Source organism: Ochlerotatus camptorhynchus, unplaced genomic scaffold, assembly GCF_037179485.1.
Source record: "Ochlerotatus camptorhynchus isolate MF236.1 unplaced genomic scaffold, CSIRO-AGI_Acam_v1.1 ptg000167l, whole genome shotgun sequence".
NCBI lineage: Eukaryota > Metazoa > Arthropoda > Insecta > Diptera > Culicidae > Ochlerotatus > Ochlerotatus camptorhynchus.
The window spans coordinates 2,783,571-2,801,461 of record NW_027040657.1 but is presented as its reverse complement, the minus strand read 5'-3'; the positions used below and the strand labels follow the sequence as shown (position 1 = coordinate 2,801,461).

General features: G+C 39.6%; 1 protein-coding gene across 1 annotated transcript in view; it reads left to right on the top strand.

Annotated features, from left to right (window-relative positions):
• Positions 1-16,639: 16,639 nt before the first annotated feature.
• cta (Guanine nucleotide-binding protein subunit alpha cta) overlaps positions 16,640-17,891 on the top strand; it is a 64,985-nt gene continuing 63,733 nt past the window's right edge. The window contains exon 1 of the mRNA XM_065222362.1: positions 16,640-17,504. Within this exon, the coding sequence (XP_065078434.1) occupies positions 17,304-17,504 (201 nt within the window). The 5' untranslated portion in view covers positions 16,640-17,303. The remainder of the gene's footprint in view (positions 17,505-17,891) is intronic.

The following is a 17,891-nucleotide window of genomic DNA, read 5'->3' as shown; positions in this document are numbered from 1 at the left end:
AGTAACATTGCAAGTTTTACCATTTGTCCTTTGCCCGGCACCTCCACTTGAGCTTCATGTCTGCTATCTGTCACTGTTTGCAAAAATTTCTCATAGGAATTACCATTGTTGTAATACTTCCTGCATTGCCATGGTCATGGGAGGAGGTTTGCGTCTAGTGCTTTCCCCAGGAACCGTTCACGGCCACCAGCTACCACCCGTCCTGTCTTGGGCGTATCCAGGGAGGCATCCTTCAGCTTGCTTACAATCTCCGACACTGGCGAGAGACCAGCAGACGAGTACTTTTGCAAACCGTAAACTCGCTGATTCACGGCAACGTCGGCCACCGAATCGCAACCAAAACTCGCGGCGGACCAATTATCAGCACTTTCCCTAGCTAATTTACCAACCGGACCGTGTTCAAACTCGCACACGTTGACGAGACTCTCGATAGAACTACACGCCGAAAGCGTAACATCCGGACACGGGGAACCGGCCTCCCGGTAGGCAATGAAAATCTCAAGTACACAAAAAAAGGAAGTTACCTAAGCCTAATAAGTTACTTTTGAGTAAATTGCATATTCTCAAATTTACGTTAATTAAACTTAATTTTGGGTAGAATATACTTAAGAGTAGGCATGTTTTTTTGCTGTTGTTAGGGTGATTCCTTGTAGGGTCCACAAATGGCCACCAAGTAGACTATACATGCACTTCCACTTCGTAATTTGAATTACACACATCTCGGAAATTAATTCTCCATTTCACATGAAATTGCTACTTCATGTATGCTGCAGTACAGCAAACGTGGAGTAACAGTTTCATTGTGGTACGTATCGTAGAAGCTGATATGTGTGCACTTTAAGTTCCGAAGTGGCTACGAGAATATGAATCTCACAGCGAAGCACCTTAAATGGAAACTACTATATGCGATTTACTCAAATTTGGGTTATTGGGCTGAACCCCGGAATTGAGGAAAAAATACTTAATTTTGAGTCCGGAGAAAAAAATCAAACAACGCAGATAGTTACATCTCTTCTGATGCTTGCAAACATGATGAATCACATTTTCTTTCTCGATTCTAAAACTTCCCGGAAAAGCGAGAAAACTACCAATCACACACATCCGGGAGGCTGAGTGCCAGCGCTAATCCGGCAAATGCAGCCGAAAACTATGAAAGCGAACGCACGCACAAAACAGAGAACAAACTTAAAACACAACCGTATCCAAAGGGGTTCGAAACTGCACTCAGTTCCAAAGTAGTGCACCCCACAGGACAGAAATTTCGTCAATATTTCCATCAATATTTTCATGTAAATATTTTCTACAATATTTCCGAGGGGTCATCAAAACAGAGTCGCTCCTAACTAACATTGTTGTATCCGATGGAATAATCCGAGTCAAATCACAACCACCTTGAGAAAAGTTGCCAAGGAACAGGCCGCATCATCTGCTGTAGTCAACAGAACGGGAAATGAGGGGAAATGTTGAAACTTGTAATCACTTGTAATGACTTTGCATCAATATGATCATCAATATTTCAGTCGTCAATATTTGCATCAATATGATTGTCAATACTTTAGAGTATTGACAATATTTTGCCCGTGTGGTGCTTATTTCTTTACGTGGAGGCGAACCAGCCCAAGGCTGAAAGCCTCCTTAATAAAGCTAAATAATAATAATAATAATATTTCTTTACGCTTTAAAGTGTTCATCAAGAGAATGGCCAAATTGTCCCGGATGCTCCAAAATACCTGCAAAGGTGTTGGTCATCATCGTATATCATAATTAATACTGATTAATTTGGTCATTTAATAGATATCCACATTCGTAATACATACATCAATGAAAAAATCTGAAAATGATTCCTTGATCGGAAATTTTTTACCGAACATTAATCGGTAAATTAAGAATATTACAGATTTTTCGGTAATCGAAAGTAATATAACCATTGTTCGATACTTTTGACAACTCATCAACAAAATTTGTTTACCGATCGTTCACAGTTGAGAATGATGTTTCCACTCGATTTTCGAAACGAAACAATATTTGAGGTTTTCTTCTTCTAGAACCACGAGAAAAATAGCCAAAAGTGGTTCGTTTTATAATAAAATACTAGTTTTTTGGTTCAATTCTGAGAAATCGCTGGTAGAAAGTCATGCTAAAACTGCTTGACAAAGTGGTCCAATAGAGGCGTGCTGCAAGTATGCTTATACTTTCTGGAACATCCTATTTGATCATAAATCACAGTTCCCTTAATACACTCAAACGATATCTTCAAAATAAATATTGTACTTTTGTAAATATCCGCCAGAATTTTTAAAATATTATTTTATTGGTAATACAATTCTCCAACACTCGTCACCTCGGATACAACCTGGTTTTCCACATTTTGCCACATCACTACTAAAGCGACATATGACTGATATTGCAGATGAGACGGTTTGGTAGCGCAACTACCACTTAATTCACAACTTGTGCGTGACCTGAATCTAAACATTCTCCGTCTGATCGTCAATAGACGCTACAATCGCGTGACATTTCTCGTTATGGTTCATAACGATAAATAATCATAAATCTTTCTTCTCGGTGTACATACTCGAACTCTGTAAGATATCAACCCGGTAGTGCGGGACTGGACCAAAGCTACTAACGGTTTTGTGTTTCGCAAAACTACTAAGATCTGCTGAACGTGGTGGCACCCTGAATTGGCTGTGATTAATAAAACTTGGGGAACTCCCATATTCCGTGTCCAAGCTTGGACACGAAACAGATCGATCTCGTACAGAAAAAAACGCCCAGCAGTAGTCGCAAGGGAAGGAGGTGCCACTCTGACGGTAATTAACATAATAACATCGCCGGTCGTCGTAACACTGCCGGTTGGAAGCTGGACAAGCTTCATTAGAAATATATGTATGTGTTATGAGGTAATAATCGATGCTGGATTACATCAGATGGCGTAATTATACTGTCAGTAGAAGCTGATATTCTCCGCTGTACAGATCATGTCTGTTAATGTATCTGTTCACCTTTCAGAGAAAGTTGCCAATAAATCACAAGCTCGCTGGGAATGATCAAGCGATTTCTGGCAAAACGATTTGGACTTCCGAGCAGGCATTGAATTACCGCAGTTTGAACATCCCCAACGGCTAAACGTGCGTAAAGCTGCTAGTGCCTACTCACGGCTTGACGTCAGCACCTCCGTCTTCGTCGTCGCCGGCATGCATGTTTTGCCAAGAAAACACTTTCTCTTTCGTTCGCATCGACCTCCAACTTCTTCAGCTTGCATCGCTACAACATCACCGTCGTCGTTGTCATCGTCGTCGTCAAGGGCGTTACCGACAGACAGAACAACAACCGTACTCAAACAGAGTTGGTATCTCCCTATACTGAGTGATGATTTATGGTGTTGGGGCTGGGAATTTCCAGTGTGCCTTACTTACCGGAAGTGGCTCGAGCCGAGATGTTGTACGTACTGTTTCGACAATTTGTCTTTTCGACTAATCGGCTGCCGCCACTTATTTCGAGCCGCAATCGGATCAAATGTGTTTCGCACCTTCTATCGCTTCAGCAAGCATTATCACATCGAGTCTTAGTATGGTAATTCCCCCGCCTCCGGATTTGCGCCGAAAAGCTGCGAATTTTTTCGCCTTTGCTAACGCCTATGCCTTCCAAAACTAAATAGTTGGACATTTTCGGCATTCAGCTGATATAAATTCCAAGCAGTCGTTAGTTGAGCAAAACAAAAACATATGGTTCGAAACGCTTTGGAATAACGAACAACCACGCGGCGCGACGATGTTGACTGGAGTCGAGTGATGTGCGAAACAACGTTGAAGGTGGAATTCATAGGTACATTTAAGCAGCTGGAACTAAGTTGAAGAAAGGGGAACCGAATAATATGGTAATTTATTCGGTGTGTTTGGTAATCAGCATTTTACTGTTGTCTTCGTCAGGGCGGCTCATTATTATCACCGCAAGGTACAACCTTGATGACCTATGGTGGGAGTTTCCAGTAGTAGAGGTAGGCCAATGCCGAGGTTGATCAATATGCCCAAGAACGCTACCCAAGCAGAACACGTCCATCATAATAAGTTGCTGTAACTTGATTGTGACTGAAATAAGTTGCATTCAAATAACCACAACTGTTCAGTGGCAAGTGTGCTGCTTGAGTAGTTCGCCTTTTTGAAATATACGGCTGTCATATGCCTGTGGTGCTCTTTAGCCTTATAAAGGGTGTCCACAGTTAAATTGCATCACGTAGAAGTAGTCGCCAAAAATAAGTCTCTCAACCGATTGTAATGAAATTTGTGACAAATATTGTTGTGTTGAAATGAATGTAATAAGCTTATATATATAAGCTTGGTGTACGCCTAAGTAACTAAAAGTTTTGATAAAAGGCTAGTTGTGGCTTCAGCAGCTTGGTTGAAGGTGGTCTATAGAATTCTAAGCAGCCTCATTTTTAGGTCGTTATAAGGACTTGAAACTTCCGGTACCATAATTGAAGAGCATTCTAAGCAGCTTCTGGTGGAACTTGAACGAAACTTTTAGAAAATAAGTTGAAAAAGGTTTTTGTCCTCTACACCAATTTTATATTTAGTTCGCACTTTTATGAAAGTCAGGTCTTTATGAAAGTTATTTATAAAGGCAGGTATGAACGTGTATTGGATTTATCAACATTAGTAGTAGTATTGGAGCGTTTGAAGAATTAAACCCAGTTCTTCTGCATGCGAGCCCCAGCACAAACCGCTACGTCATCTGAGATATATTAAAGCAAGTTGTTGGCCCGCCTACTGTTGGAGTTTTCAGTGCCAGTGAATACGATTACGAAACACAACACCTTGATGAGTTTGAAATCGGTGTTTGCCCGCATGGTATTCCAACTTGTGGCGCAGTGGATCGCATGCCGAATACACGGGTTCAAACCAGGAAATCGCTCTTTAATTATTTTTATGTTTGGATGGAATATTGATGCACTGCATAAATATAAGAATAATGATTTGTCTGAGCCAGTGCTGCGATTTGTCATTTTCATTGAGAAAACTTCAGTGGATATAGACAAAATTCATTTCAGCAGCAACACTGATAGAACTGAAAATCAAAATTTCCTTTGTCAAAATCTCACTCTTTTTTTTGTCAGTGACAAAGATTCCCTTGGTGAAAAAACTGTGAATTTGCGCATTCTGTGTCATATTATTGTTCTCCAGGCTGATAATGATGATGATTCGTATTCACTTTGATGGTTCTATGTAACTGTTTTGCTAAATTAATTTGATTTCGATAGTAATTCAGCAAATGAAAAAACTGCACATCGTCGTCACTGATAGTAATATCACTGACAATTGATATTGATTGCTACTGATGGTGACTCTCTGCTGAAATGAGTGACCAGGGTTGTTTTGTTATTATCAGTTTTTAGTGTCGAAATGTTGCAGCACTGGTCTGAGCCACTGAGCATTTCATATTTACGTACATTAATTTGTGTACATAAGACTTGTGCGGATTGCTTCATGTGGGCTTTGACGGAACTTTTTAGAAACTTTCAACTTGCTAAGAAGTTCAACTGGGATTTGTTCGGAACATTGTTGTGGCCATATTTTCAGCCTTGCCTGAAGTTCCTAAGAAGTGCTTAGAGATGCTTTTTGGAACTTTTTTTGAAATATAATTGGCTAGGAGTACGCATCGGAACGTTTTGGAGCATAAAGTTCATCGTGTGCTTTCTATAACTTCTAAATTAGCCAGAAAGTTGTGTTGGAACTTTATATGCACTTTATGGAACTTCAAAGTGGGTTTTATCGTTGAATGCGGAACTTTTGGTTGCTTGGGAAGAAAGTACTGTCAGAACGTTATGGAACTTGAAAGTTCTGTCGGAACTTTATTTGAACTGTATTGAACTTGAAAGTTATTATTATTATTTAGCTTTATTTAGGAGGCTTTCAGCCTTAGGCTGGTTCGCCTCCAAAACTTGAAAGTTCTGTCGGAACTTTATTTGAACCTTATGGATCTTGGAATTAAGTTTTATCGTTGAATGTGGAACTTTTGGTTGCTTGGGCGTATCTTTATTTCACTATATTTCTTCACCAATCCCAAATGCCCGAACTTTCTTCCTAATTCCACCCATAAAGTTTTGTACAACGGTTGAATCGACATATTTTTTTCTGCTTTCAACCATGATTTCAACATTTCCTGCTCCGTAGTGACAACTTTAGGATGCTTACGGAGTTCGTGCTTCATTATAGCCCAGTATCCTTCGATCGGCCGCAACTCCGGTGTGTTTGGGGGGATTGAGATCCTTCGGCACGATATTGACCCCATTCGTCTTGTACCACTCCAGAATGTCCTTGGAATATGACAAGAGGCTAGATCCGGCCCAAAAATCGTAGGAACGTTGTGTGCAGTCGTTTCTTCAGGCACTCATTCATGTAGACTTGGCCATTTACGGATTTAGTTGTTACGAAAAACTTGCTGAACAAATCACCTGCCAAATTATGAATTTCTTGGGGAACTTCGACACTTGCTGTTTCCTGAGGGACTCTGAATTATCGAACTTGTCTTTCGCGGTCACATACTGGCTTCCCGGAATTTGTTTGAAGTCTGCTTTTACGTATGTTTCATCGTCCGTGATCAGGGAACTGGCATTCCTATATCAATCCTATACGTTTGAAAGTAGACAACAGCAAGGGCTTTATTTAAATACGGCCCGCCTGACGTATACATGGCAGAAAAGGACGGAAAATCGTGTTATAAGTAGAAAGTCAAGAGCAGATTTAAAATAGCATCAAAAACATGGCTGCCAGCCAGGCCCCTGTCCGTGATATAGCAGTGTGGTTTTGTCAACATTTGTGTGTACAGTTACCAATGAGCTGGATTACCGAGGTGAAGCAATCGGTTAAGTTGTGTGAGTAAAACCCCTGTATGATACAAGCAAGTAGTGACGTCACTACTTGTGTTTACGTTGATTTTTTGGTTTACTAATACAACCATATTTCACGATCTGCTTCACCTCTCTCTGTAGTTCATTGTACAGTTACGTGCCCGCGTTCTACACTGAACCAAATCACCCGTCATATATATCAGTAGGATTATTTTCTATTGGAAACGTGTGATGCTCTTTTGATTGGTGAATGAATATTGACATGTTTTTTGTATATATTACGTTAGCAATGCAAATGTAAGATATAAAGAAAAACATTCAGTATAGAAACGGATGAAATATCTTTTGATACCAACTAAAATCATTTGATTTCAATTATAAAATATGTTATAACCGAATAAAATGGCAACATACCCCAACCAACAATTTTAGCTGCAGACTAGCTTATACAGGCAAAAATTAGCTGTATAAGCCAATTTTTGGTTGTATAAGCTGATCTGCAGCTAAAATTGTTAGTTGGGACGTTATGTGAAAGCTTGAGTGCAAAGTTGTTATATGTTTTCACAGATCTTAAGAGAATTGAAACGCTAGATGTAGGTATACCAGTGGCATCACGCAACTTCACTTTTTACCTGTGCATCAATTTTCAAAACCAGATTTAATGCCATATTCATACTGGAATCGGTTGAAAAATACATTTAATCTTCTACACGAAACGAAAATCAATTATTTTATTCATGTGTTTCACTTATACATTTTTGCCAAACATCAGCCTTATACATTCCATAAGACAAACCATATAGGTCCTATAAGAATGCATAAAAGGTATGTGTGACCGCTTATACATTTCATTTGACACATGATCTTCATAAACTTTTTGCAAGGCGTCTGCTTATTAATTGACTTATACATTTTATGAATAATCAGCAATAGAAATTTGCCAAAAGGTATAAGGAGATTTCTATCCGTGTAGTTTCTTCGATATCTATCCATTGCAAGCAATATTTTGATAGTTGTTTATGTTTTAAGAGTTGGTGCACAGTAAAAACACTTTATACAAAGGCTTGCAGATGTAAAAACAGTAGAACTAGCAACCAGGGAAAATAACAACAGAAGCTACTTAAAAACTGGCCTCACTGCAAATCATGCAAACTTCACATGAACGCTTGATAATGTTTGTTTTGATATCGTAGAAAAAAATGTTCGCTTCAACGTCATCAGGCAACCGTTTTTTTTTTTAATCGAAAAAATCATCCAACGCGTTGTAAATTAGTGGAAATGAACTGTTTTTATAAATATTGTGGAAATAACTCCCGAAGTGGAATGCGTTTCGTGGCGTTTTTTCGTTTTCCTCGCAGCGAATCAGAGCGCAAAAAGTGGCTATCGTTTTGTGAGCTTCCGGAGGATTTAAAAATTTTGGGAAGCCATCGTTTGTGCAGTGTCAGTATTTAGACAAAATAGTGAAAAGAGTTATTATCTCATTAAATTATACAATTTTAGTTGCATTTTGCCGAATGTGAGCTGTACATGGATTCCAGCGGTAAGGTGCGATTGCTGAATGAGAATCTAGAGTTGAAATATTATAACCTGATGATGAAAGTAGTATCAGCACCACACTTGCCAGAATGTCACAAGATGAAAGAAAAAATCATCAGACGATATATTCAATTCCGCTTACGAGTAAGCCGGCAAATTTTTCCTCGAGACAAACGACATGACAGCAAATCTATGGCCATATGAATGACAATATTTAAAATATACACAATTGATTGAAGTTTCACCAGATTTTAACGCTTAATGAAAGAAAGATTGAATTAAAATCAGCATGGAACAACAAAAACATGTTTGCAGCATTTTTCTTTATTTTCCATTTTAAGTTACCTATTCGAAAATGTTAAATCTGGATAACAATGCTTCCCCCTTACCGAACCATCGAATCTTACATGTTCGTTTGGCTGCACTTTTTGACAGCTCGTTTGGCTGCATAAAACAAATCTTCGCAAGTCTTTGTATAAAGTGTTTTTGGTGCACAGGTACATTGAGGTTAAGGAAACGCCACTGAGGTACACGTATCATTTTGCTAACCCTTATGTCCGGAGAACTTCGATATTAGGGCGTAATTGCTTTCGTAAACAATCACGACAAGCACCGGTTTCTCGCGAATTAAAGCTCAATCTCGAAAAATAATAACACAAACAGGTATAGGAATGACACTTCTATCATTTGGTATAGTTTGTTTGCGAGAATGAGCTTTTATTCGCGAGCAATCGGCGATTGACGTGTTTGTTTACAAAAGCAATTACGCCCAAACCTCAAAGTTCTCCGGATGTATTTAATATTCAAGAATGTCAGCATTCGGAACGGTCACCCCTACAGAACGTTGTGGTCGACCAATTTTACAAATGCGGCCAGAAGATAAGTTTCCTTCACGATACACATACACGATGAGACCATTGAAGTTTTCCAAGATGATAACCTGCGCCAACATTTAGAACGTAGTCGGGCGCCACACCATCACATTCAGGCCTACCTTCTAGTGGCTGAGGTGTGTATGAATCAGAATTTTTTCACATTTAGAGGGAAGTTCTATAGGCAAACGTTTGGTCTTAGTATGGGTAGCAAACTTTCACCCCTTCTGGCGAACGTCTTCATGAGCGACTTTGAGGTAGATGCTGAAAAGCAGAAGTTTTTCCCTCGAGTCTGGCGGCGCTATGTTGATGATATCTCCGCACCGGTGAAGGAACGCTACCTAGAGCAGACACTGAACATGCTGAACTCCCGTCACAGCTCAATTAAGTTCACAGTAGAAAGAGAAGTGGATGGAAAATTGCCCTTTCTAGATTTGATGGTCACCAGAAAGGAGGACGACACGTTGAAATTCGGTATTTACCGAAAACCGACATCCACTGATCGATACATCACCTCGGACTCCAATCACTTCGGCGCTCAAAAGCAAGCCGCCTTCCACTCTATGGCACACCGTCTCTATAATGTACCTATGGCGGAAGAAGAGTTCGCTGAAGAAAAGGAACATATCTACAGTGCGGCGGAAGTAAATGGATACGAAAAGGACTTCACCAGCAAAATTTTACAAAAACACAAATGCAAGAAACGCCTACAGAACATAACCACACTACAGCCGGAGAGGGATGAAGCTAAGAGGATTAGCCTACCATTTTATCCAAAAGTCACAAACCCAATCAAAAACACACTCAAACGTCAAGGACTACACATAGTACACAAAAGCGACAACACTCTACGCGACCTGTTGTGTAACCTTAAGGACAAGATTCCGGCGGATGAGCAGTCTGGAATTTACCGAATTCCCTGCCAGGATTGTCCCTCGGTGTACATCGGACAAACTCGTCGCAAAGTAAAAGTTCGCCTTAAAGAACACAAAAATGCTGTCGACAACAATAAATCAAACGATTCAGCTGTGGCGGCGCACACGACGGCCTCCAATCATCAAATTGATTGGAAAAGTGCGAAGCTCATCAAAACAATACGAAAACCCTCACACCTTAATGCATGGGAATCAATGCATATCAACAACACACAGGAACCACTGATGAATGAAGATGATCCTCCCATCACATCATCTTTATTCAACTTGACGAAGCTGAAAATACAGTAACAACTCTCTTCTCTGGACGTCTACACAACAGCGTAGCAATCCTATTGTAACCAGTCGGACATTGTCCCGTAGATGGGCAGCATCGCGCCCGAAACCGGTCAACAGAAAGGTAATTTTTAATCCGTTTTAAATGTTGTAAGAACGATAAGTGTTGTGTCTTGTCTCGCGTCGCGGAAGATATATTGATTTATTCATATTCCAACAGATGATAAATCGAATGACAATCATCTCAAAATCATCTGGTAATAGTTAAAGGGCTTGAGTGAGGCAATAATCATTCGATGCCAGGATGATGCACGGAACTTTTTGTTAGGCATCGAAAGCTCTCAATTAACAACTAAGGAATCAACGGCACCGGTGGTGTAGTGGTTAGCGTGATTACCTCTCACCCCAGCAGGCCTGGGTTCAATCCCAGTCGGCGCCGCCGGGATGTTCTGAGGTATAACATCTCTGATCACGCCTTCCTTCGGATGGGAAGTAAAGCCGTTGGTCCCCGGTTCATGAGTTGATGGGTCGATAGGTAGGGTCTAGGTGTGGGAGCTGCCTTCCTAGCACGTCGGTAGCATTGGTGCTCAGCACGGAAAACAAGATCGACGAAAAAAACAAACCAAAGGAAAAAAAAAAAAAAAACAACTAAGGAAGCACAGACAAACAGACGTAGCTCTTCATTCTGGATCATCGTTTACGCATTTAACAATTGTTATCGTTTCCGCGCACTACCCACCGCAGCGCTAACATCGGATCACTTTGACGTTTCTATATATTCGGTTTTTCTTGCATGCAACATTGTTTACGGATCAGCGAGCAAGCTTGTATTCCGCGAGAAGCCCGCGAGATGTCGTTGCTGCAGTCCTATGTTTGGCGGTATTATGTTTTGAAGATAATTTTATTCGAATAGCTACGTCTGTTTGTATGTGGTAGAAGTGTTCTACGAACAGTATGTTGAGATCCGGCGTGAAGTCTCAGTGGGGATGTAGCCAAAGAATAATCATGCGATGAATGCTTACATGCAATGTTGACTTAAACTGTAGTAACGATTCTATCCATAAATTATCATACGATTTTTGGTTGTATTTGTGATTGTAATAGAGAAACAAATGCAAAACTTGAACAATATTTTGATGAGCTTCACCTCAATTACGCCTTAACTTTACGGAATTTGTTTCGCTAGAACTATTCCACAGCTACAGACAGTATATTAGCAAGTCAAACGCGCACTCTTTTACCTCTGGATTTGAGGATATACCTCAAATCCTCTCATCCATCAATGTATGAGCTAGGTAAAGGAGCGTTTGATTAGTATTGTCGCATTTATGACCCTTCGCTCAATTTCAACTTCTGTTCTATTTTCACACTGCCGTACTCTAGCGGAACTATCAATCTATCCTCTTCAGTACAATTCCATACCAAAACGATATAGTGGTTCTCAGATTTTTTTTAAATTTGGTTGGTTGGTTGATTGGTTGTCTTTATTAAGGAGATTTTCAGCCAAAAATAGGTAGTTTTGTTCCTTATCGCAAAATTTCAAACCCGTATTTTTTATTGAGTCATTAGGGTGGTTAAAGTGGTCTTAAAATATTTTTTTCAAAAATAACATTTTCCAAAAAATATAACTTTTGAACCACTTTGCCTAATTAAAAGATCAAAATAACAAATGAAAGGTAACTACAAGTACTTTAAAAAATATATAATGATATTTAAAATTGGGATTCTGTATTGAAAACATTGATTGTATTTGTTTGTATGGTGTTTATGGATGGTAGACATGTTTTTATATTTGGCTAAAATAATTAGACTTTTTTATACAACGTATAAAAAAATCGGCAAAGTGTTTTATTTATTTATTTTTTGAGTTATACTTTTTGAAGTCATCAAGTTTTGGGTTTTCGCTCAATACTCCTATACGACTAAACTACATACCATGCATCTCCATTGGTTTATAGCGACTGTAACATGGGCACGTCTATCTTAAAGTTGTTGAAGGAACTTGTTGATGATTTTCAAGTCATTTCAGTGGATTTAGTCTATTCAAGCTGCTGCTTAGTGTATTAACGGCAAATTTAGTATGTAGTAGACTGGATGGCCATTATGGCGTTTTAGCGTTTCAATTACAACTATATAACACAATCACACACTAATCTCAACATTGATTCAATGATGTGGATATGAGACTTAACACACCAACCAGCGAAGAAGGAGTCAACGTCAAATCAGGAATGGAAGTTAACCACCTCGGAAAACAAGAAAAACCCATCAAAGAAAACAGAAAAGGCGGAATCATGTCAGAATCGACCAAGGACGATCTACGGAAGGAAATTGCCGGTGAAGCACGGAATGAAATACGAAGCGGTAGAGAAACATTACAATAGATTTCAAAAGAAACAACCACCGGCGGCATTAGATCATCATCATAGGTAAGTATACACTACCGATCATAAGTTTAAAGACACCCCAAAAAACCATGCAAATATGTTTTGTTCAATAATCTCTCATTTTACCTTCAATTTTCGATCTTCAAAGGTTATTTGAATGGTATAGCATAAGTGTTCTATTACTACTTTTATTTCAAAATTTGGCCAACCCAATTCTGAGAAAATAAGTCACGATTCTTCAGAGTAAATTTAGAAAAATATTGTAACTTTGGGTGAACTTTTTGCACACACAATTTGAAAATTATATTGAACAATTTGCCTACGAGGAAAGTTCCATTCAATACCTTTCAAATGATCTAAAGAGAACGAAAATTGGACGTAACATGACAGATATGAACATAACAAATTTGTCATGTTTTCTTGGGGGTGTCCTTAAACTTATGATCGGGAGTGTATGTACATCATCAAAGGTAAGTCACTGTAATTATAAAATTATAGCATTTGCATATAAAAATATTAATTTAATACTACATGAACCAATAAATGTTGGGAAGGGGAAGGACCATCAAGGCACCCAATTGAAGCGATTTTAATGGGGAAAGTGAAAATGTCCACTTCCTGTTGCTAACATTTTGTGGATAAAGAGCTGGCTCTCTTCCCATTCATTGGGGCATCTTCCTGTTAGATGGCTCGTTTTCTGACCAATTGATTGGAAGGAGATTCTTTACTGCCCCAAGTAAATGAATAGGCGAATTGCCGATCAATCCATCCATTCATTTTTGGCCCTTAATACAGCGATTTGCTGATGTCAATCAGAGGTTATTTAGCTTGATCAAGTTCAATAACGCCCCGTAACGTGGGTAGATCACCTTTTCGTGGTACGTTACGGGATGTAAGATCTACCACCGATTCCTAGTCCTGACTACTTCAAACTAGGGGAACAGCATTTTTTAGTAATCCAAGGAACACATCTTAGTCCTTGTTACTTTTTATGCCTTGTTTGATAGTGACAAGACTCGGCTTTGTCTACCGAGGATGATCTTGAAACAAGGAAAAAAAATGAGTTAGTTGTCTTCATCTATGTGATTCCTAATCTTCTATTCGTTGTTCCCTAGTTTGAAGTGGCTAAGACTAGGGTTCTGATGCATGGTCATTATCGGTGTCATACCTTAATTTTGTTGCTAAGGAATCCAATTTTGACTGACAAAGGGGCGCGCCTTTGGAGGGTGTTTCAACACTCCGAAGGGTATAAATAGCGGGACCTTTCAATTAGAATCGGATCCTTGCGATAAATGCAAGAGTGGCAACTGTAAAAAAATCGAATACTTCATCATTTCTCAATAGTGATGGAGTAATACGACATGCACTAAACTAAGGACACGGGATATACTACAATAGATCAATTTACTGGTCGCAGTAGTGTTAAGTCCCGAACAAAGGAAAAAAAAAAAAGTTCAATAACGAGGAGCCCACAGCCATCGGACTAGATTCCGTGCTACAATGAGTGTAGACCACTATCTTCATCATCATTTAGCGTTTCAATTACAACTTTTTCAACTATTTTGGCGATTTAAGTCCTTATTAACGATTTACAGGTCATTTAGCTTAAGTTTTGAGGGGCCATTTTAGCGACATAAAGATGTCATTGTCTTTTGTGAGATTTTCAGTCTGAGGCAGGTTCTTCTCTTCGGTATAAAAATGGATTTCAATGGATACTCCAAAATCACCTCAAAATTGTAAAAATGGGATCAATCATGATCTTTAAAAATGCCAGAATATTCAGAAAACGCCAAATTCACCATAAAAACCCTAAAATGGACAGGCAACTGACAAAATGGTTATAGCATCGTCTAACTCAGTAAAAACATAGACTAACTTTACATATGTTATCCGTCTCCCAGTTTACCTTAATGAAAAGGATGCAATTTTAACAAAGTTTTACCAATTTTTGGTTGGCTTGTTGGTACGAATTTTTGAGCAGAATTGACGATTCTGATCAGCTCATTTTTCAAATTCGTAAATAAACTTTATCAGAAGTCCTAACCAGTGCATTGAAAGAAGCAACATAGATGACATCAGTCTTATCAGGCAAACTATCTGGCTCCATCACCCAAAGAAATTTGTGTTACGTGATACGCTTCATATATTTAAATGAAAATTTCCATAGAGGCTAAATGTAAATCATCAGAAATACCTTAAAATAAACATAAAACTTCAAGTCTAGTTTTCTCGGTAGCCTAAGCTGGTATACTTCCTTTGTAACGCATGTAGTAAGAAAAACGAAAGTATTTTACGGGGATTTTCGCACAAAATCCTCATTATCTGTAATTGCCTAAACGTGATTTTGTTCTTTTTTTCTCAGTCTCAATCACACAACGTCGAGACCCAACCGTCTACCGCACGATACTTCAGTTCAGACTAAAAAAAAAACTGCTGGAATAACAAATCATTTTACCTGACCCACCTCTGAACCCAAACCGTCGTTTGTGAGATTCCCGGTAAAAAGCACGACACAAGGATACGAAAAAAAAAAGCTCAGCCACCTACCTATCCACATACTGCCTAAACTACAATCTGTTCCTCATCCATGCTTAGCGACTGAAGATGAGACCATCCAAAGGAGCAAAAAATAAAAAATAATATCCAAAAAACCGCTTTCTCCATCTTCTGCCTTTATGTCTCTGTTTAGCCATTTTTCGACGATCGTCTACCTTATTGCGAAGAGCGACGACATCGACATCTGAGCCAGCAGTACAGGAAAAACAATAACCATAAAAGCATAAAAGGCGCTTGCACTCATCCTTCGTCGATGGTAGGTGAATTTTATGCAGCTTTTCCCTCGTTGTATTTGTCGTCGTCTAGCTCTTCCTTCGCTTTCTGCTCTTTCAGAATCATGCTCTGCTTAATCTTCCGATTCGGGCGGGATAGACCACGCCAAGAGGATCGACTCAAAGCAGCGTGAATAAATTCGGCGAAGGAAGAACAACAATAACATAGCATGCTGGTAGGTACCTAAGTTCTTTTTGCACACAATTCCCACACAAACGCACTACCCCCTGCTACAGAAGAGCACTGTTGCTGAGCTGATGAGCGCTGGTAGCTGGCTGTTTATGTTTATGCGAGAGAGGATCACGAGACGGTAGCATACATACACCGATTAGAATTTCATTCTCTGTTCATTGTCGTCAAGTGGGTGGAAATAGATTGAATGCGACAAGCGACAATGCCCGAATGAATACAGGCAGACCGTACCGGGGAATCAGCATAAACATGGTTAAATTACCATTTAACAAAAATAAAATACCAACGTAGAATACCGATTCTTCTAATATTTCGTATCAAGTAATATTCTGATTCGCAAACGATTAGGATTTTACACGGCAGTGTTCAAATCATCGACTATTCACTGTTGCTTCAAGCCGCAGAATCCATCTCCTATCATAAATCTCACATTCGAGCGGTTCATTCGTTCGAATATCCGAAGAGCGGTTGTGTAAGTGCATTGATTTTATTCGGAAAATTTTCGCTGTGCAATTTACTGATGAAAACAAACATTTTGCGACTATAGTGATGTGGGAAGAAAGTGTACGTGCGATAAATAAATGTTATGCCCAATTCACCAACACATCTGTGCACACCCCCGAGGGTTCATTCTCTCCCTCTTGCGTCCGATTCACACAACGATGAACCCCTGTGTGCTCGAAAGTCACCATCGGCCCAGCAGCAGCAAGCAGCTTCGAATCGAGCACTGCTTCGGTTAGTATACGTGAAAGAGCTCGGCACGGTCGGTGTTGATGTTGGTTTGCTCTCAACTATTTTCGCAAAAATTGACGTGTTTTCGACCGAAATTCATATCGAAAGTGTAGCAAAAGTGCTTCCGAACGTGTTACGAAGTTCGGTGTGGTGAAATTCGTATATTCCCGGTTGATTTCCGGTGGAAATTCAGTGCAACAAAATTGCTCACCGAGTTCTTTTTTTCCGTTCGACGACGACGGGTTTCCTTTCGCGAGAGTGACGTTTCTTGGATTCGTTTCTTTGCACGGGTGTGTTTTTTGTAACCAGCGGTGTGTTAGTGTGCTGGGTTGGAGATCAACCACACACCAAAGAGGCACGAGAAGATTTCCCAGAGTGTCGAAACACAACAGTGCAGTGATAAAAGCTTATGCTTGTGTGCGTGTGGGGGAGAGCGAAACAGCTCGAAATCGTGTGGAGAGTGAGATCAGTGCTCGAGTTTCGAGGTGCGGCTGCTCGATTGTTGTTTTGTTTTGATTTGCTCGAAGCATCGTCGCCGCTGAGTGATTAAGATTAATCTCACTAGTAGTGAGAGGTGAATTTCCTGTAGGGCCCAAGCTGGTGGCCGCAGCAGAGGCACCAGTAGCAGTGTTTTATTTTTTTATGATGATGCAGATCTGCTGCTGGTGATGATGATATGTGATGCGTTGTAAAAATGGCGACAGCGAATAACCGAAGGCGTGGAGGAGCCGGTGAAGGCGTCTTATCGAAGCTTTCTTGTTCACGGTCCTGCTGTGGAGATTTTTTTGGATACTTGCTACGGCTGCGGGTTAGCCCGGAGGAGCTCGAACAGCGCTACAAATCTCGCGAGATTGATAAGTTTCTCGAAAAGGATAAACATGCTTTCAGAAGACAGGTATGCATTTCGTGGTTTGGTAACGAATTTCTTGATTGTTGGTTTTGTCTGCAGGTTGTATATGCTCAGTGTTCCCATCATGAAGGCAAATCGTTGAATGCTAAATAACATTTCCTAGCGATCGTCAATAACCCTTTGTTTTATTTGAATATTTAGCTCTATAACTGTCAGATAAACAATTAAAATAAGCACTATGTATTTAAATATAAGAAATATCCCTTTTATACTGTTGCTTCCAATAATTATCTATTAAAAATATCGGTAAACAAGTAATTAAAAAACTTTAAGTTGGCTGGATTCCGAATTTGATATTCAATCAAAAATCTTACATAGCGGATTGATTTTTGTCGGATTACTTCATACTGAGGCATCTGTAGTAAGGATACC